This window comes from Patagioenas fasciata, chromosome 21 (assembly GCF_037038585.1).
Source record: "Patagioenas fasciata isolate bPatFas1 chromosome 21, bPatFas1.hap1, whole genome shotgun sequence".
Taxonomy (NCBI): domain Eukaryota; kingdom Metazoa; phylum Chordata; class Aves; order Columbiformes; family Columbidae; genus Patagioenas; species Patagioenas fasciata.
In genome coordinates, this window is record NC_092540.1 from 1,526,443 (window position 1) to 1,549,105 (window position 22,663).

Here is a 22,663-nt window from a genome sequence, read left to right on the forward strand (position 1 = left end):
CATATTAAGCAATCAAGTCCGCTGCAATTTGCAGTGAGCACTGGATGAGATTTACACCGGCCAGCGTGGCGCCGGTGGGTTTGTGGTTGGACTCGATGATCTGAGGGGTCGCACTTAATATCAATGGGGAAAGAGGCTGATACAGCCTCAAAAGACGCATCTCCAAAGCCTTCACCAAAACCCTGCACATACACCAGGCATCCATGTGATAGGGAAAAACATCACAGGGGAAAATTTGATTAAAATGTAGAAAATAAGGGTAGTAGTAAAGTCTCCCATGAACAGAAAGCGGCAATGGAGTTCGACAGGGAATGTCGGACATAACCATAAACACACAAAAAAAACAATGACAGGTTCTGTTGGCAAAGAGTTGTTGATGGCAGCAATAAACACCCAGAAATGCAGCGGGGCCGCGCAGTCAGCGACAACGGAGGTGGCGAAAAGCATCCACACGACAGGATACGCTGGGGAAACACAGCGCAGGGATCTATAACCACAGCGGCAGAGCCAGGCTGAGCGCACGCTCCCGCCCACACCACCGAACTGAGGCAGCACTACTGAGAACAGCAGGAGAAACATTCAAATAACTGAGCGAACGAGGGGAAAAGACACTCATTAACAATTATTAAAGACGCCAACCTTGGATAAAGAAACGCGCCTTTTGGGTTTTTTGCTTCAACAAATTATTATTCAACATAAGTCCATTTAGAAAAAATACGCCTCCCTCCAAACCCAACCCCAGCTGCAGGTGGACATCGCACCCTTGGCAAAGGCCTTATGAAGGCTCACAATAACCACAGGAAGGACAGGAGCTGCAGAACTGTCAGCACAGGCTGGTGCTGCTTCCCCTTCCCAGCTGGAAGAGGTTTCCTATAAATATTTGCATTATCACAATCTAAAGTCTAATTCCAAATGACTTAAATAGCATTTATTAAACACTGACCATGGACCTGTTACAACTGACAGGCCTCTGGAATTCACAAAAATTGTCAAATGGTAGGAAAAGAAAAAAAAAATAGCGACAACTGGGGTTTGCAATTTACGTTCGGTTTCCAAGAGAGGCCGTGGAATTCCAAAGTGGGAAAGTTCATTCGCTAAGACTAATACAGAAAGCCCTCAATTCAAAATGCAGAGAACACACTCCCAAAACAGCCTTCCTTCTTCAGTCTTTGATACACAGGATGCCCCAGAAGCACAACTTGAGGGTCCAAGTCTTTTATTTCTGGTATTTAAGAAGAAACCTATACTTTCCTAAATAAACTCATATTGTAAATCTCATTAAGATCTTCTATCCACCAGAAACAGTCATGTTCATTTAAACAAGTTTTTTCTTCTTGAAGACGCTGAAATGGAGAAGAACACGGTCTGGAGCAGCAGGTTCAGTGCTTCAGCTTTGCTGCATTTTCCTGCGCATCTCCTCAAGCGCCGCCTCCCGCTCCCTCAAGAGCTGTTTGAGTCGTTTTATCTTCTCATCCCGTATCGTTTCATCCAAGTCCGGGGGAGTCAAAGGGAAAACATCGTTTCTGAAAGAACCCTCGAGAACCGAAGTATCGTCTTCGCAAGACACCAGAACGGGAATGCTGGAGTAGGCAACATCGCTGTCCTGCGGGTAGGGGTCTTGCTCAGGGTCCCTCCCCAGAGCCGTTGTTGCAGAGTCTGTGGAAGTGATTTGCTGCGGTAAGACCGCAGGGGAAACACTGCTGTCCAGTAAAGTGCAACTCGAGCTGCTATTCTCCAAACTTGCTGATTTGGGTGGTGTTTTCCTTGTCCTTTCACCGTCCGACCGTGGTGAGGATTTTATTTTTCTTCTCTTGGCCAAATCCTCTTCCGGATCCACAATTACCTGTCCAGTCAAAAAACACACAAAATATACTTGTTAAACTGAGCATCATTCTACACTATATCATCACAATCCACTCAGCACAAATTACAAGTTACCTCTTGCAAGCTTCTTAAAATTACTATATGGAAGTTCATTTGTTCTTCAAATTCCCTCCGGTGGAACCCAGAGAAGGGGACACAGGTTCTTAGAGGGTACTGAAGAACAGGCTGCCCGGGCACTGGAGGGTTGGACAGAGATGAGGTTCTCAGGGACAGGGGGCCATGCCAGGGCTGCCTTATGGTTGGACTCGATGACCTTAAAGGTCTTTTCCAACCCAAACGCCCCTGTGATTCCAGGTTGTGCTGAAATCGCAGAGTTCTTGCTTTACACAAACCAGCTCTAGGAACGATTCCCACAGGGACCTCAACAACTCCTGACTCGCCTGATGAGTCCTGAGCTGGGAGGGTGCAAAGCAACACCAGCTCCGTACCGACCACACACACACACCGTTCGCAGTTCAGCACCGAAAAACATCACGATACCTTTTCCTCTTCAACACACTCCTGATGCTGATTTGTTATTTCCACATCTAGCGATGACGAATTGCACGAATCGTTCTTCCTTTTCAAGCCATTACCGGGCCCAACTCCCGCCTCTGGCTGCTCGCAGGACGTCCTCAGCGGGATCCTCCTCAGGTACACTCGCTCCTCCTTACTGAGACCAAATTGTTTCCTTAATTCCAAGTACTGTTTCCAATGCGGCTTCTCTTGGTGTTTGACTTGAATAACGCTTTCCAGTGAATCCACCTTTTCACACTGGATCTGAAATACAGGAACAGTGAGAGGGCGTCAATCGCACTCACTCCATAAACTAACAACTAGTTACTAAACAGACAGACGGACATTTGCTTTGTCTGCTGTTCTCCAAGAGTTACACTTAACACAGGTAACAAATTTTGAGCAATTATATCCACATGATCATCGGTCTGACGTTCTCATTAGTTATTTAAAACTCCGAGTACTTGTGGAACACCCAGGAAATCCACAGTCCAACGAGTAAGCTGTGTCAGTTAAAGAAGCAAGGAGGGAATCACACATTCTCAAAGTAACAAAAGGACAGAAAATCAGACAGTGAACAATCAAAAAGAGTCTGTTGCAATGATTAAATGTCTAAAATTTGGACAAATATATTCAGGTGCGATTTCTGGTCAACACAAGCAACTATCAGCTCACTTCAGTGATTTTATTTATCTGGAGGCAAATTCACCCTGGCCTCTTAAGCAATAGCAAACAATCTATAGTCCTCCATGGCCAGCCTGTGAAATTGGAGGCTGAGGACTTTTTAACCTGTTTTTGTTGTTCTGATGTTAAAAGAACATGTAGGTCCAGCCTGAACAGGGAAAGCCCTTAAGGATCTCAAGAGTTTCCTCTGCCTGACACAAAACTGTGAGTCAAAGGAGGTAGATCTGCCCCAACATGGCAAGAAAGGAAGGAAACAGTAAAAAAACCAAAACAAGTAATCTTTTCCCTGCCTCTTTCTTTTCTTTATACATTTTCTCACTTGCATAGTGCATCTCATTGGAAAAAAAAAAATCATTTGTTGATCAGAACCACACTCTAAACCAATATTTGCAGTGACGGGATACCTGGTTATACAAACTTGGGAACTTATTAACAGCCATTTTATTCAGACAGAACCAGGACCACGTAACAGTTTAGCAGAGGCTGCGATGGGCACGTTTATGGCGTTACCTCTTCCCTGTCTCCCCGGAGCGCGCACGCTGGCTCGGGCTGCGGTGAAACAGCACTCGCTGCGTGGGGGGAGCGACTCTTCTCTCTGTTCTCCTGGCTCTCCTGCGGCCCCGGGGCCACCGCAGCAGCCGCTCCGCTGGAAACGCTCTCGGTGACGGGGAAAGTCCCGCTCTGGTTCGCAGGGGAGCTCTGCTGGGCAGCACTCGCTGCCACCGGAGCTGCAGGTGCAGGTTTTAAGTCATTTCTTAAGCCGGTTGGTGAAGAGTTTTTTGAGTCTGTACCCGTTCTGGGATCTTTTGGAGACACCACCACTCCTTTGCTCTTTGGTGACATCAGATTCACTGTTTCATGGGGTATTTTATCGGCTGGAGTGGAATCAGGTGGCTTGGACATCTCCTTTTGAGAAGCATCAGGAGAAGATGACACTTGTTTGTCCGCTTGAGCTGACAGAACATCAGAGCCTCTCTTGGTCAACAAATAGACCTTCCCTTTGTACATGACCAGAGCGTTCTCTTTGATAGGCACGAGTTTTGTTTGGCTGCCACCGGGACCGCTGGAACACAGCGGTAAGATATTTGCAGAGTTGGCGTCCACGTTCTTCATGTCCGACAAGGTCTTCAAGATCTTGGAAGCCACGTTATTCGATGACTTCACGGGAATGAGACACGGCGCCGAGATCTGCGGACTCTCCTGCACAACCCACTTCATGGGAGTCCGCTCGCCCTGCGCGCCGTCCGATACCGTCTCAGAACTACTTCCCTTTTGTGCAGCTGTCATTATTAAGTTTTTTGAAACTTCACCGGCAGGTTTTGGGCAAAGGGTTTGCAAATGCTTGGGAAGCACCGTTTTCACCGTGTTCACCGGTGACACATAAATAACCGTCGGCATTTTTGTACTCTCGGCTCCTCCTGTCGCTGCAGCCGCGAGTATTTTCTGCTGGATGGCGGGGGGTAAGGACGAAGCCGGGACAGATATCACTTCAGCGTCCGCCGGGATCTGGAGGTGGTGGCCGGAGGGCAGCACTGGAACCGCCGCAGAACCGGGAGGGCTCTTAGTGTTCACCACCATGAATGTAGTGCTGCTCTGGTGGGACGAACTTGTGACAGCGACGTCCTGCAAGGACAACCCATCCACAGAAACGCTCGGGGCGTCAGTGGCTGGTTTGGGGGTTTCTTTGTCAGAATCTGCCCTAACACCTTCCTGTTTGTCTATCGTCCTTGTGAGAATTATCCTTCCAGGATTAGGAGACTGAAAAACAGATATCTGGACAGACGGAGGCGCAGTAGTATTGACGAGCTGTGTCTTAAAAGTAAGATGGACCGGACTGGAAATATTCGCCTTGGAATTATTTTGCATGGCTGAAGACTGAACTATGGGCACAAAGCTGCTAGAAGATTTAGAAATCGGAAGTAACTTCAGAAGGTTTTTTCCATCTGGTCCCGTCGTCTGAACTACTTGGTACATACAGCCTGCGATGCTTAACAAAATACAGAGAAAAGAAAAAGAAAAACTAAAGTGAAAGACAGCACGAGTGAGCACGGAGGCTCAGGCGGCCTCGAAAACTTCATTGGTCGAGAGCTGTATGTTTATGATGTAATTGAATTAGCAAGTTCACCTAAAGTGTGTTCCACTACAGAGAGATGTTAAATCCCCATATCTCACCCCCCTCTTCCTCTGCTCGAATTCTCGGCTGCCTTGGGCACACGCAGAACCAGAACCTCACTGTGATCTCACCGGCCTCACACAAACACAGACCTCAGACAGCGAAGGAGCCACCGTTGTGCCAGGTGAGGTGAAACACTGGAAGGGGCTGCCCAGAGAGATGGTGGATGAACCATCCCTGGAGACACCCCAGGCCAGGCTGGACGGGGCTCTGAGCAACCTGAGCTGGTAAAGATGTCCCTGCTCATGGCAGGGGTGGCACTGGGGGAGCTGGGGAGGTCCCTCCACCCCAAACCATCTGTGACTCTACGAGCTATCGCACAGCGTACCCGGGGTGTGAAGAGCCGGGAGGGGGCGGCCCGGGGGGGAACCGGGGCTCACCCGCCCCCCCGGCCTCGTCCCGCGGCCGCTCCCCCCGCCACCCCTCAGCGCCGGGACCCCCCGCCCGCGGCGGGGCAGCTGGCGGGGTCGTGCCCGCCCCCTCACCCCACTGTACCTGGCGGCTCCATCCCTGCTCGGGCGCTCCCGAGCGAACAGCGGCGGCGACGCCACCTCAGCCCGACACCGGGAGGGGGCGAGCGCCGGGCCGGCCCGCGCCGCCCCCCAGGCCCGGTACTCACAACTGCGGGGCGCTGCCCGGCCGCTCGTCTCGGCTCCTCGGGGCCCGCAGGGGGCTGCTGGACATGACGGGTGCGCCGAGACTGCCCCGCCGGGACCGGGAGCGGCGGCGACAATGGCCGCGCAGGGCGGGGCTGTTGGGTGGGGCGCGGACGTCACTTCCGCCTGCCCTCTGCCCCGCCTCCCCAGCGGCGCGTCACCAATCAGCGGTCACCTCTGCCCCGGCGGCCGCCAATGGCGCGGCAAGCGGTGGCGGCGCTTCCGGCGCCTCCCGGAAGGAGGTGGATGCGCTGAGGAGCTGCTTCCCGAGGCGGGAAGGGCCCGCAAATGGAGCTCTTGACACTCGCCTGCAAACGCGTGAGCGCGCACACGTTCCTCAACTGACGTGGGAAAGACTCGTGTTTATCACTAAACCGATTTATACAGCTGCATGAAAATCGGGCGGATTCGGGCAATCCCGCAGCGCCGTGTCCCGTCAGCCCCCGGCCCCGCTCCAGTTCACCCGGCGGCCGCGACAAACGGCTCAGGAGCCGCCACACACAGGCAACGCCACCCGAAACCTCGGCACTAACAACGTCCATTCGGGATCCAGCCCTTGCCGGGGTTGGTTCAGCGCTTTGTCCCGTTCAGCTGCCTCTGCCTCCCCCTTCTCCACCTTCCGCTCCCAGCTGCTGTTTCCTGACGGGGGTCTCGGTTTATTCCGTCATCCTCGCCACCTTTTCTCTCGCTGTGTTTTCTTCAGAGCAGTCACGCTTCATTTCCATCGGGTCGTCTGCATCATCTACAGTGAAAAAGGAGGAAGAATTAAAGTTTGTGAGTCTTTCCCTGACTTGAGCGCGACCGACCCGCGGTGGCAGCAGCGGAGAAAGCGCAGAACCCGCCAGAAAATGCTTCTGTGTCCTGGCAGCGAGGACAACGCTGGAAGGGGACTCTGGTCCTCAGAGTTTCCGCGTCCCCAGCAGCAATTGCAGCGCTTCCCCCCCTGCATTGCAGGGTTTCTGGAAGAACTGTCCCCATAAATTGGTTATACTGGAAGATACCAATGTGCAACCGCCTGGATACATCAGTATGCACAGGATTGGAACGATTAACTCATCCGGTTGCAGCGACTGAGGCCGGAACACTTCAGACTCCCCTCAGCCTGCGGTGTTGGTAATTAGAGGAACAGAGTCCTGGAATCCAACCCAAAAGCAGCCCCCAACGCTGGCGACAGCCCCAGCGCAGCTCCTCGTACCTCTGGTGAGCTGGGCCGTCCCGCGCTGCTCCTCCCGCACCCGCCGCATCAGCTGCAGGTTGCGGTCGCTGGCTTCCTTGTGGTTCACCATTGGGAAGGGGTAATCGCGACCTGGGGTGACACGGACACAGGAGCCTCTGCACAAGTAATCAAGGACGCTGCACCAGGGAAAATGCTTTTCCTAAAATGAGTGGTGTCTATGACAGACCACGCAAGCCACTCTTCAGAAGGGCCTGTTTCTATAAGAGACCTCAAAGATGCGCTAGAGCAGATACTAAAGGCAGCCAAGCCACCCAGACAGATAAATGCAAAGGCAGCAGGTTAGAGTGATCCAACAGTTTTAGGTCATGAAATTGAGGCAAAAATAAGTACCCTGAGATTAGACCCCAATAAAAATCTTTAAAGGAGAAATGACAGACAGCAGACTGCTGGATTGATCTGTTTTCAGAAGATAAATGCATGACTTGTGTTGGAAATGTAACGCAGCAGCAAAATCCTGAGCAAGATATCCAAATTAATTACCTATGATACACCCCGCTTGCCTCTGCTCCTCTTCAGATGCTGTCCAGGGCTCGTAGATGTACTTGGTGGGAAAGTTCTTTAGGACAGGCAAGTATTTCCTACAAGACAGGAGTAATGTGGGGTTTTATAATCCTGGAGACACTCGTAGATTTAAGAGAAGTGTAAACCAACCTATGCCACGTTAATTCTCGATGATCGGATTGATGCTATAATCCATGGGAGAGTTCTGATCCTTTTGCACAAAATAACTGGTTTTATGTTCTGAACTATAAGGCAATACCTTCCCAAAGGTAACTTCACAGGATAGGAAAAATGGATCGATTTAAATGTTACTTCAGAGTGAAAAATAAAACCTATGCATCCAAAATTAATCAGATTGCCCACGAAACCAAGAAACACAGCACAGAGTGGAGCAGGAGGAGCTGTGGGAAGTTATACTCAACTCCTTTAGAAAGAGGAGTCGGTCTGTGCCTCTTTGCTTCTCTGTACCTCAGTTTCTTTATGCATTAAATAAAATGGTTGCTCTGACCCATTTCACAGGGATGTGCGTTTCAAAGAGGCTGAGTTGGAGCCGGGGAAGCGCTCACAGAGCATCACCCCACCTGATGTAGTGGCCCTCGGGGTCCGTGCGCTTCCCAAAGCGGACGGGGCAGAAGATGCGTGTGTAGTGGTGGAAGAACGCGCTGGCCGACAGCCACATCCAGTTCCCCGCGTTGATGCTGTAGTCAGCGTCCAAGAGCAGCTCTTCAAACACCTGCGCTTCGGGGATGGGAACAGAAAGAGAGAAACACCCTTGAAATGGCTAAGGTGCAAAAAATAAACAGGAACAGGCTGTGATGGTGATGGTTGCTGTGGAAAGCACAGCACAGGGTGGTCCTGGCTGCCCTGCTCACAGCAGGCTCAGGGAAGGCTCTTTGGTGTGACAGTTTGCCACAAAGAAACCAGAGCAGGAGCCAGGGACAGAGCAACCCGAAAGGCAAAGGTCTGGCTTTGAGGTCAGCTGCAGACTGAGCAACTCCCCAATATCCTCATCATCCAAAAATCATCAGGCCTTGGGATGGGAATGAGCTGGCACCGCTGCAGCGAGCGCAGCACAGCACAGCTCGGACTTGAGCAAGAGAGGGTGACATTTCAGCTGCTTTAACTAAACTGTCTTATCTCAACCCACGAGTTTTGTCACTTTTACTCTTCTGATTCTCTCCTTTGGGGGAGGGAGGACGGTGAGCGAGTGGCTGCGTGGGGCTTAGTTGCCGTCTGGGGTTAAACCACGACAAACCTTCATTCCCTCTTCCCAGCTGATCCACAGGTCCCCCCGCGTGAGGAAGCAGGCGACGGCGTGCCGGGCGAGGTGATGGATCCAGCCCTCCTGCCGCAGCTGGGTCATGATGGCGTCGATCCACGGGAACCCTGTCTGCGCCTGCAGCAGAAATGAACCCTCAGCCCCCACAAAGGTCCCTGACGCGTCCTTCCTACGCACTGCAGGGAACAAACCCCAAACTGAAGCCTGACGGTCGTGGCAATGAATCCTGTTACCGTTTTCCATTTGTGGAGCCTCTCTGCGTCCTCGTACCAATGGATCTGAAGGCAGATGGGGTTCCCAGCCATTTGGGTGAAGTTTTGTGTCGCCGATGCCACTGTGTAGAAGAATTCCCTCCACAGAAGCTGCCCTTGGAGTGACACCGGGGGCAGCGAGTGGTGCTTGGCCTGCAAAATACACGAGGTCGATGTTTCAGCTCCTGTGTACCTCTGCAGTCTCACCGATTCTGTGGCTGTCAAGCCCATAAAATAGAGATTAATCTAACGATGCTACGGGCTTCATTGCACTTTACCACGAAAGCCAAAGAAATCAAAGATCTGAAGCAATGCTACAAGCCCAAAAGCAAAGCTGAGCTCTGTTAGACCTCACTGTTACCTCGGACATTCTCCATCTACCTTCCAAAGTGGTGTCACACTGGGATTTCTTAAATCAAACACGCGTTTATTAACATACTAACAGCTGAACTCAGGAGGCTTGGCCATGTCTCAAGAGATGCTCTTAAGAAGGAGGTTCAGGGAGACCTTGGTTTTCTTGGGTTGTTTTCAACTGTATTTTTTCTTAAGACTCAGACAAGTTTTCAAAAGTTGGCTTTGGCTTATGCTGTACTTAAAACTCATTTAAGATGAAAACAGATGATTTGTAAAACCAAAACTGCTTAAGCAGGCTAAACTGACCAAAAACTTCACATAAACATCAGGCAGATCTCTTGAACTTTTCAAATCGTAGGAGGGTTTTCCTGGGCCTCGTGCTGCTCCAGGTCTCACTGCTCCCTGTCCTGTGACAATCGTATTTCTGAAACTTAACTGGGAAAAGCCACGTACATTTACAGGTGATACACAGCATATAAAGCCACTTCATAGGACACTGAGAGAAGACATTAGCAAAATAGCAATTTTCGATGCACCAGGTGTCTATCAAGATGATCCAAGCATTAAATCCAAGCCTCACATGCCAGGAACGTGGGAGTGCTGCGTTTTCTTAACTATGATCACTGATTTTCTTACCTGAGCGTAAATGTTTGACAGCCTATGAAAAAAGGTGCGAACGGACAGACAGCCCATACTGAAATACGGGCTCAGGCCTGTGGTGCTTGGAAGCAGCGAATTTGGGATTGTTCTCGGCTTAGTAAAATTTGCCACCCAGCCCTAAAATGAAAACAGAAACCCAGGTTCAGGCAGTACGAGGTGACACATGTCCAGCTCCTGAAACGGGAGAAAAATCAACTCTTGTGATTCTGTTCAATACCACGCCTGGAAAATGCTCCCACCACCCACAGGTGCCACCATCAAGGTCAAGGGCATCTCAAGCCCCCGAGTCACCCTCCTCCCAGATCTCTGAACACACAGATTCCTCCAAGCCCAAGGTCAAGGCCACGTCCCACCCGTGGGTGAAGCTCTGCTCTCCCCAGAGCCCCGGGTGGTTCTGGAACACAGGAACAGCTCGCTCAGTCCAACAGCACCACGCTGAAGATCTTGTGCACTTCACAAAATTGAGAGCAGGAAAACATCTGCTTACAAGCAGCCAGCAGCAAGGCAAGGCCGGACTGCCAAGAGCTGAGCCCCGGCGGGGAAAAACTCAGCTACAACTGGACCAGGGCTCCACGGCCGAGCAGCTTCTCGAGGTCCAGACACAACCACCCATAACGGGAGCGATGGGGACACCAGCCTCAGCCCACCTGCAGCCACCAGCATCACCCACGTGAAATCAAGGCTGACCTGGTCGGTCAAGTGTTGCTCCAGGCGCTGCAGCCCTTCGGTCTCCCCTCCTCTCCAGGGAGAGAGGCTGTGCGGGGGGATCTCCAAATCTGCGGGGACGGGCACCCGGTAGCGCTCAGCCAGGCCTGGCTCGGGGGACATACATCTCCTAAGGGGAAGAGGAGCCTCTTACAAAGAGGGGAGCGGAGCCGGGAGAGGGGGGAAGATCACCCCACACCACCGCACACACCAAGAGCTCCAGCGCCATGGCACAGCCAGAGCACAGGGAGATGAAAAGACGGCCAGAAACCCCGGCTCTGGGTGACCTGAGCTGGGTGAAGATGCCCCTGCTCATGGCAGGGGTCAGACTGGACGAGCTTTGAAGGTCCTTCCAACCCAAACTACTCTGTGATAGTGTGATTCTAACAAAGAACTCGTCCTGCTGTCGCTCCAGGTAATTCTGGCCTGAACTAACAGACGCACCAAACTACAGCGCTCAGAGCAGGTGGCTGCAGCCCCCCCGGCTCAGATGTCCCTCCCCGCTCCGCAGGGCTCGGAGGCATCGCCCCCCCAGCCTCAGCCACACCAAGAACCTCCCCAGACTACAAATGTCATTAGGGGGCACTGGTGCTGCCTCCAAAGGCACCAGCCCCTGAGGCTCTGGGGAGAGGTTTGGTAGGAAGGGGGTGGATCAGCTCCCCAGGCACCTCCCCAGCTGCTTCCTAACCAAGGGGTTTGGGTTTTTCCCCCCTGTAAAACACAGAGGAGGCTGGAGGAGGTGTTGGTGGTCTGCAGACCTCCCAAAACCCACGAATGAACTGATATCAACAGAGACCTTCCTACTTACCTGGAGAACAACGAGCTCAGCTCCGTTGCAGACACTTACAGAATGGGGCCAGGGCAGCTCCCAGGGCACTGACATAACACAGGCCCGCTGGGAAGCACTCGAACCACTTCTCTCTCATCATCGTTCATTTAAAAAGTGCAAATAAACAAGAAAAAGAACCTGCAGCTTCCCGCTGGCTGGGGGTTACTCACTGGAAGTCCTCAGCCGTGAGGTTCCGCACGGGCACCTCGGGGTCACCCAGAAGGGACAGAATGTGAAGGAACCTCTTGTACGTTAACGGGGGATTCCCACCATTCAGGTCCAAAATCCTAAGACAAACAAACAAGATCATTTTTCACCATAATACAAACCAAGGAGGAGGCCGGAGCTGCCAGTGGATCGGGAGGTGACAGCATAGGCTGGAACAGCCCCGGTTCGTGCAGCTGAACAGGGAAATTACAGATTTTCACAAGTAAAATCTCCCTGGATGAACGTCCATCCACCCCAAGAGCAGCTTCCCCGGACCTGAGACAACAAAAGTGGGACCGGGACCCCAGCGATGGCTTCAACTGGGCAGCCCAGAACACATTAGGATCCAGAAAGACAGAAATACTTGGTGTTTTCTCCCTGACGCTGCTAAATCCACACTAAACCTACCGTTTGGTGTCGTAGAGGCTGTGGCCCACCCGAGAAAGCACCTCAAACCCCAGCTCTGCTCCCAGGCGCCGTATATTGGCCTCCATCTCCTTGTAAAACGGCTCCATCTCCGCGTCCAGGGTGACTTGCGTGATATTCCACTTCTGGACGTGATCCCTGAGAACACACTCGTACTCCCCTTGAATAACCAGCAGGCGAGAGCCCAGGTGGGACAAGTTTTTGTGGAGATCCTCCAGGGACTGCAGCAGGAAATGCCAGCGCAGGGCCCCGATGTGCATGGCGGACGTGAGGAACCGCCGGTCCAGGACGTAGACGGGGTAGATGGTCTCCGAGGACTCCAGAGCCGCCAGCAGCGTCGGGTTGTCATGGAGCCGAAGTCCCTTGCGGAAGAGATGAATGGTGCGGTGCGGCATCCTGGCCGTTCCGGGGAAGGGAACCCTTGGATTCGGGGATACACAAAGTCAATTAACAATTAGAATCTGAGCTCCAAATGGCTCTCAGCTTTTTACCGCAAATCTCTTCTGCTTTTTGATAAGTTTTTGCGAGAGAGAAAAGCGGCAATAGGACCAAACCGCTTCTCTCAGCCACGTCCCACCATCCAGCAGCTGTATCACACGCTGCTCCACAGAGAACGGCTTCTCCCCCAATGGGTCCTTCAATTAAATCCCTAAATTCAATTACATCCCAGTGGTGCTCCCCAGAAGGAAGGAATCAAACAGACAGAGCTGCCAGAGCTCCATTTACTGCACAAACATCTTTATAACCCCGCAAACGCGGCCGTCAGCAAACCCTCCATACACCAACAGCGAGAAGATGATCTGGGGAGCTCTGCCCGTTCACACACAATGGGCCACGGGGAGAACAGCTCTGCAGGAGCCCTCAGCTCAGCTGAGACTTCATAAAACCCCCGCTCGGGCAGTGAAAAGCCCTTCTGGGTTTCAGCAGGAGAGCTCTGAAGGACACAGCGTGGCTCCCCACTAATAAGGCTGTTAAAGCTTCAAGGTGAAACAAGGGAAAGCAAAGCACAGCCCGGCCGACACCGATTCAGGAATGTGAGATCTCAATTCATCCGGTTGGCACAGTTTTTATCCATCTTTCCCAGCCCTAGGAGGCCTCGGGGTGCTTCTAAGCACCAGGAGAGGAACGCTCCTGTCCCCAAAACAGGGCTGGGTGTGATAACTGTGCAAAACCGCTGCTTTTCTAAGCTGGGGCTGATGTGGATCAGCACAGATTCATTATTCCGTGAACAGCTCCAGTTGAGCACGGGCAGGGGCTGATCCCCAGAGCTGCTGTTTGCTCTGCTGGCGGGTGACGGACTCAGCCCCAGACGGAGTCCGTTTGTCCCAAACCCAGCGACGTGTCCCCACCACACTCCCTCCCATGCAGAACGGGGGAAGCTCAGCACCCCTTCCCAGCTGGGACCACAAAGGCTTCTGATCTGAGCATCACTGCCTGGAGAAGCATCACGAGCTGAGGGATTAGCAAAGAACCACACAATTAATCTCTAATCCAGCCCAGTTCTTCCAGCCAAACTGCTCCGCTCGCCCCCTCCCCGGCAGCTGCAATAGGTGACTCGGCCCCTTGTCCCCGCTCAACCGCAACTTCAGCAGCCCCATAAAGCTGATCTGACTCACCCCGTTCCCAAAAACACTTGTTGGCATCACCGAGACAAACCCAGTGCTGCCGGGAGGTGACACAGCACATCATGACCCCCCAAAAAGCAAACCCTGCAAACCTGCGGGCAGCACCGAGTGGGGTTTCGGGCTGTGGGGGGTGTGTGGGTGCTCTGCACCCCCAGCCGAGCGGGTTTCGGGGTGTGTGGGTGCTCTGCCCACACCCCACCTCGGGCACCGCCTGCCCGCCTGTCCCAGGAGAACAGGAACAACAAGGCCGCTCTCCCGCTGCGCGGGGGAGAACCCAGCTGGCAATTTTGGGTAACAAACCACACAGGGTGCTGGAAGAGCCCCATCGTCCCACAGCAGGAGCCCAGGACCTGCACAGCCAGCCTGGAACTGGGGCTCCGAGACTCCCCAAAGCCCCCGAGGACATCCCAAGCCCTGTGGCCCCTCCCAGTCTGCAGGGCCACCCCGAACCCAGGGCTTTGTAGCCCCGTCAAGCAGCTCCCGGCACCCGCGCCCCGCTTTTACCTGGGGGCGCAGCGGGCCCGGCGCTCGGCTGCTCCCTCGCCCCGCGGTGCCCTGTTACACAACGCCGGCCGAGGAGGAGGGGCCGGGCCGTCGCGGTTGTGCAAGGGCCGGCCGGCAGCGGGGAAGCGGTTTGGGGCCGGCTCTGCCCGGGGTGTCCAATAGCGGCGGGGCGGCCTCGGGCCCCCCAGGCCCCTTTTCCCCAGCGGCCCGTCAGCGCCCGCGACTCCGCAAGCCACGCCCACACCGCGGGATTTTATTGAGGGGCGGGGCTTGCGCTCCCGCCTTCAGGGTTCATCCAATAGCAGCGCTCCTCCACTTCCAATTCGAACAGCCGCCGCTGAGGGGGCGGGGCTAGGAAGTACCCAATCAGCGCCGGTGTTGCGCGGCTGACCCCGAGGCGTCCGCCCTCGTTGCTAGGCGACAGAGGAAGTCCCGCCCCCGCCGCGCGCCAGCTGGAGCCCGCGCCGCTGCCGCCGTGTGAGAGAACCGGGGGGTAATTAGAGCGAGACGGGGGGTAATTAGAGCAAGAGGGGGGTAATTAGTCCGGGAGGAGCAGGGGGGTTCAGCCTGGAGAGCAGGAGTTGAGGGGAGACCTTCTGAACTGCCTGAAAGGAGCTTGGAGCCAGGGGGGGTCGGGCTCTGCTCCCCAGGAACAAGCGCCAGGAGCAGAGGAAACGGCCTCAAGTTGCACCAGGTGAGGTTGAAGGTTGGATGTGGGAACAATTTCTTCCCCAAAGGGCTGTGGGGCATTGGAACAGGCTGCCCAGGGCAGTGCTGGAGTCACCATCCCTGGAGGGCTGGACAGACGGACATGAGGTTCTCAGGACATGGGGCAGTGCCAGGGGTGGGTTATGGTTGGGCTCCATGATCCTGAGGGGCTTTTCAACCCAAACGATCCTGTGATTTGTTTCTCCTCCCGCTGGATGCGAGAGCAGCTCCAGGAACACGCTCCTGAGACTCCAGTTATTACATCAGGATAACAACTTGGGACCCAGGTTTTTTCTCCTTAGCCAAGAAAAATCCTTCAATTTTAAGCGCTGTTTTTGAAAAGTTAATTTTGCCAGTAATCCGATCTGTTCTCTCAGGGTTCCGGTGCCATGCAGAGAGCATCGCGGCTCAAGAGGGAACTCGCCCTTCTGTCCACGGAGCCGCCGCCCGGAATCACCTGCTGGCAAAGCCAAAACCAGCTGGACAACCTGCGAGCGCGTACGAGCTCCTCGGGGGGACTTTGATCAGTGAGGGCTGCAGCGGAGCGTGCTGCTGGGTCCGGGTTCTCTGGGTGCTGTGTGCTTTAGAAGTTGTATGAAAGTGTGAAATTTTAGGAAAATGAGGGGTTGTTTTCTTGTTTTTCTTTCAGCACAGCCTGGCCAATGGCTCAGTCTGCCTGTGGTCTTGCTTGTGGTGGGGTGGAACTGGTCTGAGATGAGATGACGGGTTTTTATTCCTGGATCTGAGCGGTGTTAGGGTTCTGTAACTGTGGGGTGTGTGGAGACAGCTGCACGGACCCCAGGGATTTTCAATGTGATGCTTATGTTTTAATCTCGCTTTTAAAGAAATTTTAGGAGGCGCAGACACACCATATGAGAAGGGAATATTCAATCTGGAAATACTTGTTCCAGAAAGGTAAGGGGGCAACAACATCTAGTTAAGTAGCTGCTGTAGTGCTTCCTTCAAATATAAGTTAACTGATATATTTGATATACGTGCTCCCACTTTGCTCTTTCCTTTTGCCTTCCAACAAAGAACGTGGTTTATCAGGTGAGACCCTTCATTTATGGAATGTCATTGTTATTTCCACTGCCTGATATTCTTATTTCCCATTGGGCATCCCAAGATGTGTGATTAACAACCTAAAGGTGTTACAATGAGACCTCTACCTTATCATATTGACTCAAAGCTCCCGGGAAAGGGGCTCATTTGTGAGCAGAAAGGTTCCTGTCGCGTTTGCTGCTTTGTGGGAAGCAGCTTGGGAAAGCGAGAGTCAGACACAGCCAAAAGCGCTGGAGACAGCGCAGCCGCCCCAGAAATCCGTGGGGAGGGGGAAATGACACCATTGCTTGGGTCATGAAACAACTGATGCACAAACATAGATTTTGTGGGTTTTTAACACTTATCCCTTAAAGGTACCCGTTTGAGCCCCCGAAGATCCGCTTTCTGACCCCGATCTATCATCCCAACATCGACTCTGCTGGAAGGATTTGTCTGGATGTTCTCAAGTTACCCCCGAAGGTAAGAGAGCGCTGCTTGGGCTGGGTAAGCGAGCCGAGGGGATAATGAACTCCTTATCTGTTCCTTGTAAAAGCCTTATTGAATGTCTGTTGGCTACTGACTTATTTACACAGGAGTAAAGTGTTTGAGCAGCATCTCCTTTGTTTAGAGACTAGAACGTGAGCTTCTCATTCCGTGTGAGTGTCCAGGGTTTTAAGGGCTGGAGTCGGAAGGCGTTAGGTGGTCTGTGCAGACGGGTGCCCAAGCCCGACCTGGCAGAGACATGTGGGATGCAGCCCATGGTCAGGAGCAGCCACAGTTTTGTGTTGATAACGAATCTGGTGTTTTCCGTGGGGGATTAAGTGCTGCAGGTCCTGAGGCAGCTCGTGGGCAGTTTGGGTGGAAATGCTGCAAGTCCCGAGGTTTCTCTGGGCAGGTTTCTTTCTACCTAATGGTTTTTCTCACCCCGTTCCCTCAAAGGGCGCGTGGAGACCCTCCCTGAACATCTCCACGCTGCTGAGCTCCATCCAGCTGCTGATGGCCGAGCCCAACCCCGACGACCCTCTCATGGCCGACATTGTACGTGAGCCCCGATTCCTCTTGTGGGCACAGGCACAGGCTGGGAAGGAACCGTGTGTTAGATTTAGGCTGGGATTCCACTTCACTCACTCTGGATTAACACACCAGCTTAATCTGGATCAGGCCTGAGGGCCTGATGGTGTTTCCCTGAAGCAGCTGGGACGTGCGGTGCAGGGTTTATGCCAGAAGCAGAAAAGAGATGGCAAAGGTCTACAAGCCTGCGAGGGAACAACTGGGAACAGTTTCTTCCCCAAAGGGCTGTGGGGCATTGGAACAGGCTGCCCAGGGCAGTGCTGGAGTCACCATCCCTGGAGGGTTGGACAGACGGACACGAGGTTCTCAGGACATGGGGCAGTGCCGGGGGTGGGGAACGGGTGGACTCTGATCTTGAGGGGCTTTTCCAACCCAAATGACTTTGTGATTCACACCACATGCCTGTAGTGGTTCTGATCTGGTTCTAGGAGTCCTAAAGCCAGACCTTAGTCCCAGCTTCTCAGTGTGATGTTTGTATTCAATCAAATCTGTCTTGCTCATTACATTCAGTCCTCTGAGTACAAGTACAACAAGCAGCTGTTCCTGCGGAACGCCCGGGAGTGGACTCAGAAGCACGCCAGCCCGCAGCCCGGGGTGAGAAGGGAGTTAATTGTGAGGGTCGTTAAAAGGGCTCAGGGTGAAGGGACCTTTACACAACCTGGCTCACACACATATGAGGCACTTGTGGGCACAATCATTGTCCTGCTCTCCTGTTGTTCTTCTTTCTTAAAACTCCTAGCAGGATAATTAAGGGGCGCAGGGTGTCCTGAGGTGGCTGCACAGCTGTGCTACGGGCTGCAAAGCTCAATTATTCACAGCTGTTACTTTTATTTGTGTGATCACAGGCTTGCAAGCCTTTGGAAGAGAAAATAAACCAAAGAGAAACAAGTACCACCGGTGAATCTAATGCGCAGAAAAGAAAAGGGAGCAAGATCAGCAAGGAGGAGAAGAAATCTCGCCTGGAGTCCTGAGCGGTTTTGGTTCTTGTGGCTGTCGCCTTTGCTTTCATTGTCCTTTTCTCTTTACACAGGTATATCTAATTATTTTAACTAATATGTAGCTGTAGCAGGCTTTGGTTTTCTATTTCCTAGGTGTTTTTTTCCTGAAAAGTTCCATTATACATATAGAAATAAAGCTTTAATGTATATTTTGTTATGTGGACTTTTCAGAATATTCCAAATAAAGGCAAAATTGGAAGTACTGGTTCAGCTTCTGATCTCCTGCTTTCACTCAGAGAAATGGCAACAGCACCAAGTGCTTCTGTTTCTGTGTTACCTCCCTCCCTCAGAACAAACCAAGAGCAGAACCTGAGCGACAGCCGCTGTTTGCCGCTGTTCCCAAAGCCCTCGTTGTCCCTGCTGCGCTTCATCCTGCTCAGTCGAAGTTGTAATAAAGGCAGAAGGCGAAGAACATGGCGAAGATCTGCAAGGACAGGGGAGCGGGTGACCCTGCGCCCACACGTTGTTGTGCCCGCTCCCTGGGACTGGGGAGACCAAGGGCTGAAGGAGCCTCATCCTGCAGCCGCTGTGTCCCTGTGGGGCCACACGCTGCTGTCCCTGTGCTGCACAGGGGACACCCCGACCTCCCTACGCTGCAGAGAGCCTGTTGCACATCCCCTCTGCGGCCCGGGGGAGCAAAATGAGCCCTCCCCAGTCCTTAAACCCGACCCATCTGCAGCAGGACGCTGACTTTGCACCTGCGTTCGGGGTGTCATTGTGACAGGCAGGGGCTTGGGAGTGTCCCCCCTGAGCCCACAGGTGGTCCCTTCGCCCACAGAGCACCCTCCTGGCAATAAGAGAGCCCATGCGCAGTGACCCCTGCCCGCGCTGTCCCCTCCGGCCCCACTCAGCACCTCGATGCCCAGCACGGCCAAGCTGCAGGTCCCCGGGATGGAGATGTAGTTCTGCAGGGTCCTGCCGAAGGCGGAGAAGCAGCCCTAGGGGGACAGAGGTGACAGAGAGGCTCACACACACTCCCCACGGCTGCAGGGAGCACTGAGGGTGAGATCAGGGGGTGTGGGGGGACAGGACAAGATGGGGACTTGGGGAGTCACTGGGGTGCTGAACCAGGTGTGGGGCAGCACCCCAGACTTCCCACGAGTCTGGGGACAGAGCAGGGACGCAGCGGGCCCGTGTCCCACCTGCTCGTGGATGTAGCCGGGGCTGCGCTCCCGGCACTGCTCCCAGCCGCGCAGCTCGCCCGCCTGCAGCAGCCCGGCCCTGGCGCAGCACGCCCGCGGCCACGGCGTCCCCGGGTGCAGCTCCTGGAAGCGGGAGCCGTTCCCAAAGTCTTCAGGGCCTAAAACGCCACAACACGAGAACTGGAACAGAAGGGAAACACCATCAATGTGATGGCAGAACGGGGAGGACGTCATTTGGGGAGGTGATGGATGGAGGGGGAACAGCCCGGCATAGAGCTCGGTGTCTCTCTGGGGTCCATGAGTCCCTCGCCTGCGTTTGGGGTCACCCTCAGCAGGTCCCATGGGTGCCCCACACCCCCCGCAGCCACCAGTTGCTGCTCACCGTGACCATGAGGGTGTTCCAGGCGGTGGAGAAGACCTCGGCGCCCTCATCCCCATGGTAGCTCCTCCGCAGCTCGGACAGGAATCGCTCCGGCTGGACCTGTGGGATCGGGGCTGGGGGAGCTGTGGGGGCTACGCACCCACCCTGAGCCCCTCGTGCCAGAGCATCGCCAAAGGGACCCGTGGAACCCACCCACCCAGGTTCAGGCTTGCATCGGTGCTGGTGGTGAAGAGGAGGTGAGAAAGGCCGTCCCTGCACTGTTTGCAGTCCCCCAGGGGTTCGGGGCCGTGACCCAGGGTGTGATGGAGGGAGGACGGGGGTGGCCACGTCAGGGTGCAGGGACAGTACCTGTTTCCAGTGCACCAGGAAGAGAACGGCCCCGACGAGCTGCGTGAGGAAGACCAGGCTCACCAGGATGAAGAACTGGAAGGCAGCGGGATGGAGGAGTCAGAGACCAGCCCGGCCCTGCAGGCAGCTCGCTTGGGGATCCCCCCCTGCCCCGTGTCCCTGTGACTGGGGGACACATGTGCAGCTCCTGGGGACAGACGCCACATCTCTGAGCACCATGGCTGTGAGGAGGAGGGTTGAAATCAAGCGCCAGGTGCTGGGGTCCAGGGATGCCAAAGAAATGGGGGTGTCGGTGCTCAGAAGGGGGTTTCCAGCCCTGGCAATTGGGGGGAAAGCTCAGAAATGCCACATGGAACAAGGCAGTGGCTCCAGAGAGAGGTGACCCCGCTTGGTGGCTTTATGAAACCCGCTGGGCTCGAGATGGGAAGATTCACAAGGCAGGGACTGGATTGGGGGGGTTGAGATCTGATGGGGCCAGGAGGGGAAACTCTGGGCTCCTCCGGGGACACGCGGCATCCCCCAGCACCCCCATCCCCAGCTCCCTGCAGCCCCTGATGTCCCGCATCCCCCAGCACCCCCATTCCTGTCTCCTACAGCCCCAGCACCCCCATCCCCCAGCACCCCCATCCCCCAGCACCCCCATTCCTGCCTCCTACATCCCCCAGCACCCCCATTCCTGTCTCCTACACCCCCCAGCACCCCCATTCCCCAGCACCCCCATTCCTGGCTCCTACACCCCGCAGCACCCCGCATCCCCCAGCACCCCCATTCCTGTCTCCTACACCCCCCGCACCCCCATTCCTGTCTCCTACATCCCCCAGCACCCCCATTCCTGTCTCCTACACCCCTCAGCACCCCACATCCCCCAGCGCTCCCATCCCCGGCTCCCCGCAGCCCCTGGTGTCCTGCATCCCCCAGCGCCCCCGTCCCCGCACTCACCCCCAGCAGCAGCGGGCGGCTCCGGCGCAGCGCCCCGCAGCAGCCCAGGAAGCCCAGCAGCGCCAGGGCGATGCCCACGGCCAGCAGCAGGTACGCGCCCGCGCTCAGCACGGCCTTGGTGGCCACGATGTCCTGGAAACCAGCCGGGTCCAGGGCCACCCAGAGCCCCACGGACACCAGGCACGTCCCCCCCGCCTGCGGGACACGTCGCGGTTATGGGGCGCAGGGACCGGCCCCAAACACCCCACGGGTGTACGGAGCCGTTGGAAGAGGAATGTTGCTTTTACAGAACTGGGGACCTTCGCCTGACCCCAGCTCGGGGGGGAAGGACTGGGAGACATAAGACTATGAATCCTTAATGTAAAACAAACTCTCTTTGGACTAATCCCGGAATGCAAACTGATTGCTGTATTTAAAAAGTTAAGGTAATGGGAAAGATAACCAAAGAGCCAGGAATCCACATTTTAAATACATTATTAATGGGAGGGGGTTGTTAGAATTAGATGAATGACACAGGTAAACTGAGGCAGGCATCGCGTGGTCTGTAAACCCTGCAGTACCAACCAGTGGGGAACAGGGCAGGGAATTCACATCCAGGATGTGGGGGGGATATAAGTGGGGGCTTTTTGCCCTTTTCCGTGTGCCCACCTTCAGGTAGAACACCCAGGCTCGCAAAATTGTTAATAAAATAGGCTTTGCTTAGAGATCCTGCCTGGGTCTGTTATATCGGCAAGGTAATGGATCCCGACACGAGGACTGGGGACGCTGTGACCCCGGTGAGGTCCCCTCCCTTGGACCGGTGTCACCCACCCGCGGGCCAGCCGGAGATGTCGCAGCCCCGGTCCCGGTCCCGGTCCCCCCACCCCGCCGGGCCCCGGGGGACTCACAAACACCAGGACGTTGAAGATGAACATCAGGTACTTCATGCAGCTCAGGACACCCATGGGGACACAGGGCACGGCAGCGCTTGTCCCTGCAGAGGGGAGAGCGGAGCCCTGGCCACTGCCAGCTGGACCCGACCTGGACCCCCGGCAGCCCCCAAATCCCCCCAAACCTCCCCCAAATCCCCCCAAACCTCCCCAAAAAGCCGCGTCCTCCCTTCTCAGCCCAGGCAGGTTGGAAATTCCCAGCCCAGCAGCCCCCGAGAAAGCCCTTCCCTGGAGGACATCAATGATTGATGGGGAACAGGAGCCACCGTTGTGCTGGGGAGTCTCCAGGTAATTAAACCTTCGTTAGCGCAGGTAATTAAACCTCCGGGCGGGGAAAGACGAGCTGCCCCAACAGGCCGGGGCGACCTCAGGTATCAATTATTGCTGCGGACATTTGCTCCCCGGGGCTGCCCTTGGTGGGTTTCAGTGGGGACCCGCAGTGCCGGGGTGGCTAGCGGCCATTGGGGGTGGAGGGACAGACGGACACGGGGACAGGCGGACACAAATGGGCCTCTCTAGGCCGCGCTGCCATGGCAACGGGGCTGCGGTGCCGCTGTAACCACAGGCCTAATGGCGGCGCAGGCCCGGCCTCCGCCCCGCGGGGGTCTCCCCCGCTCCCCGGTGCGGAACCTCCC

General features: G+C 54.8%; 4 protein-coding genes across 11 annotated transcripts; 1 reads left to right on the plus strand and 3 right to left on the minus strand.

Annotated features, from left to right (window-relative positions):
* Positions 1 to 354: 354 nt before the first annotated feature.
* Positions 355 to 6,005, minus strand: LRIF1 (ligand dependent nuclear receptor interacting factor 1). 4 transcript variants are annotated; one of them, XM_065854712.2, is made up of 4 exons: positions 5,732 to 6,005; positions 3,574 to 5,050; positions 2,365 to 2,643; positions 355 to 1,843 (listed from the first exon to the last, which is right to left on the minus strand). In XM_065854712.2, the coding sequence occupies exons 2-4, from the start codon at positions 5,035 to 5,037 to the stop codon at positions 1,388 to 1,390; spliced, it is 2,199 nt and encodes a 732-aa protein (XP_065710784.1). In that variant the 5' UTR covers positions 5,038 to 5,050; positions 5,732 to 6,005; the 3' UTR covers positions 355 to 1,387. The 4 variants fall into 4 exon arrangements, with proteins under 4 accessions (XP_065710784.1, XP_065710782.1, XP_065710783.1 ...); XM_065854710.2 differs by having other exon boundaries at positions 5,856 to 6,003; XM_065854711.2 differs by having other exon boundaries at positions 3,574 to 5,042; positions 5,732 to 5,878.
* A 249-nt stretch (positions 6,006 to 6,254) lies between these two features.
* LOC136110783 (cryptochrome-1-like) lies at positions 6,255 to 14,687 on the minus strand. Of its 2 annotated transcripts, XM_065854430.2 has the most exons (11): positions 14,471 to 14,687; positions 12,324 to 12,761; positions 11,879 to 11,995; positions 10,862 to 11,009; positions 10,151 to 10,291; positions 9,143 to 9,313; positions 8,886 to 9,026; positions 8,212 to 8,363; positions 7,610 to 7,707; positions 7,088 to 7,198; positions 6,255 to 6,634 (listed from the first exon to the last, which is right to left on the minus strand). In XM_065854430.2, the coding sequence occupies exons 2-11, from the start codon at positions 12,734 to 12,736 to the stop codon at positions 6,549 to 6,551; spliced, it is 1,578 nt and encodes a 525-aa protein (XP_065710502.1). In that variant the 5' UTR covers positions 12,737 to 12,761; positions 14,471 to 14,687; the 3' UTR covers positions 6,255 to 6,548. The 2 variants fall into 2 exon arrangements, with proteins under 2 accessions (XP_065710502.1, XP_071673990.1); XM_071817889.1 differs by lacking the exon at positions 6,255 to 6,634 and having other exon boundaries at positions 6,975 to 7,198.
* Positions 14,688 to 14,883: 196 nt separating this feature from the next.
* On the plus strand, positions 14,884 to 18,490 carry UBE2T (ubiquitin conjugating enzyme E2 T). 4 transcript variants are annotated; one of them, XM_071817890.1, is made up of 8 exons: positions 14,912 to 14,947; positions 15,406 to 15,465; positions 15,556 to 15,676; positions 16,024 to 16,093; positions 16,594 to 16,699; positions 17,159 to 17,257; positions 17,801 to 17,884; positions 18,136 to 18,490. In XM_071817890.1, exons 3-8 carry the CDS (start codon positions 15,568 to 15,570, stop codon positions 18,259 to 18,261), a joined length of 594 nt encoding a protein of 197 aa, XP_071673991.1. In that variant the 5' UTR covers positions 14,912 to 14,947; positions 15,406 to 15,465; positions 15,556 to 15,567; the 3' UTR covers positions 18,262 to 18,490. The 4 variants fall into 4 exon arrangements, with proteins under 4 accessions (XP_071673993.1, XP_071673991.1, XP_071673992.1 ...); XM_071817891.1 differs by having other exon boundaries at positions 14,946 to 14,963; XM_071817892.1 differs by lacking the exon at positions 15,406 to 15,465 and having other exon boundaries at positions 14,884 to 14,963.
* LOC136110786 (tetraspanin-18-like) lies at positions 18,095 to 22,126 on the minus strand. Its single transcript, XM_065854432.2, has 7 exons — positions 21,987 to 22,126; positions 21,100 to 21,294; positions 20,161 to 20,235; positions 19,813 to 19,911; positions 19,431 to 19,610; positions 19,143 to 19,226; positions 18,095 to 18,712 (listed from the first exon to the last, which is right to left on the minus strand). The coding sequence occupies exons 1-7, from the start codon at positions 22,041 to 22,043 to the stop codon at positions 18,665 to 18,667; spliced, it is 738 nt and encodes a 245-aa protein (XP_065710504.1). The 5' UTR covers positions 22,044 to 22,126; the 3' UTR covers positions 18,095 to 18,664.
* Positions 22,127 to 22,663: the final 537 nt, after the last annotated feature.

Coding starts and splice junctions, on each gene's coding strand:
- LRIF1 (XM_065854710.2), bottom strand. CDS start 5,920: ATGTCCAGCAGCCCCCTGCGGGCCCCGAGGAGCCGAGACGAGCGGCCG. Junction 5,051..5,855: donor CCGGGCAGCGCCCCGCAGTT/GTGAGTACCGGG, acceptor TATTTTGTTAAG/CATCGCAGGCTGTATGTACC. Junction 1,844..2,364: donor AGTGTGTTGAAGAGGAAAAG/GTATCGTGATGT, acceptor TTGACTGGACAG/GTAATTGTGGATCCGGAAGA.
- LOC136110783 (XM_071817889.1), bottom strand. CDS start 12,736: ATGCCGCACCGCACCATTCATCTCTTCCGCAAGGGACTTCGGCTCCAT. Junction 9,314..10,150: donor TGTCAAACATTTACGCTCAG/GTAAGAAAATCA, acceptor TGTATTTTGCAG/GCCAAGCACCACTCGCTGCC. Junction 7,199..7,609: donor GCAAGCGGGGTGTATCATAG/GTAATTAATTTG, acceptor GTGTCACCCCAG/GTCGCGATTACCCCTTCCCA.
- UBE2T (XM_071817892.1), top strand. CDS start 15,568: ATGCAGAGAGCATCGCGGCTCAAGAGGGAACTCGCCCTTCTGTCCACG. Junction 15,677..16,023: donor GCTGGACAACCTGCGAGCGC/GTACGAGCTCCT, acceptor TCGCTTTTAAAG/AAATTTTAGGAGGCGCAGAC. Junction 17,885..18,135: donor ACGCCAGCCCGCAGCCCGGG/GTGAGAAGGGAG, acceptor GTGTGATCACAG/GCTTGCAAGCCTTTGGAAGA.
- LOC136110786 (XM_065854432.2), bottom strand. CDS start 22,043: ATGGGTGTCCTGAGCTGCATGAAGTACCTGATGTTCATCTTCAACGTC. Junction 21,295..21,986: donor TCTTCAACGTCCTGGTGTTT/GTGAGTCCCCCG, acceptor CGTGTCCCGCAG/GCGGGGGGGACGTGCCTGGT. Junction 20,236..21,099: donor GCCGCCCGCTGCTGCTGGGG/GTGAGTGCGGGG, acceptor GCTGCCTTCCAG/TTCTTCATCCTGGTGAGCCT.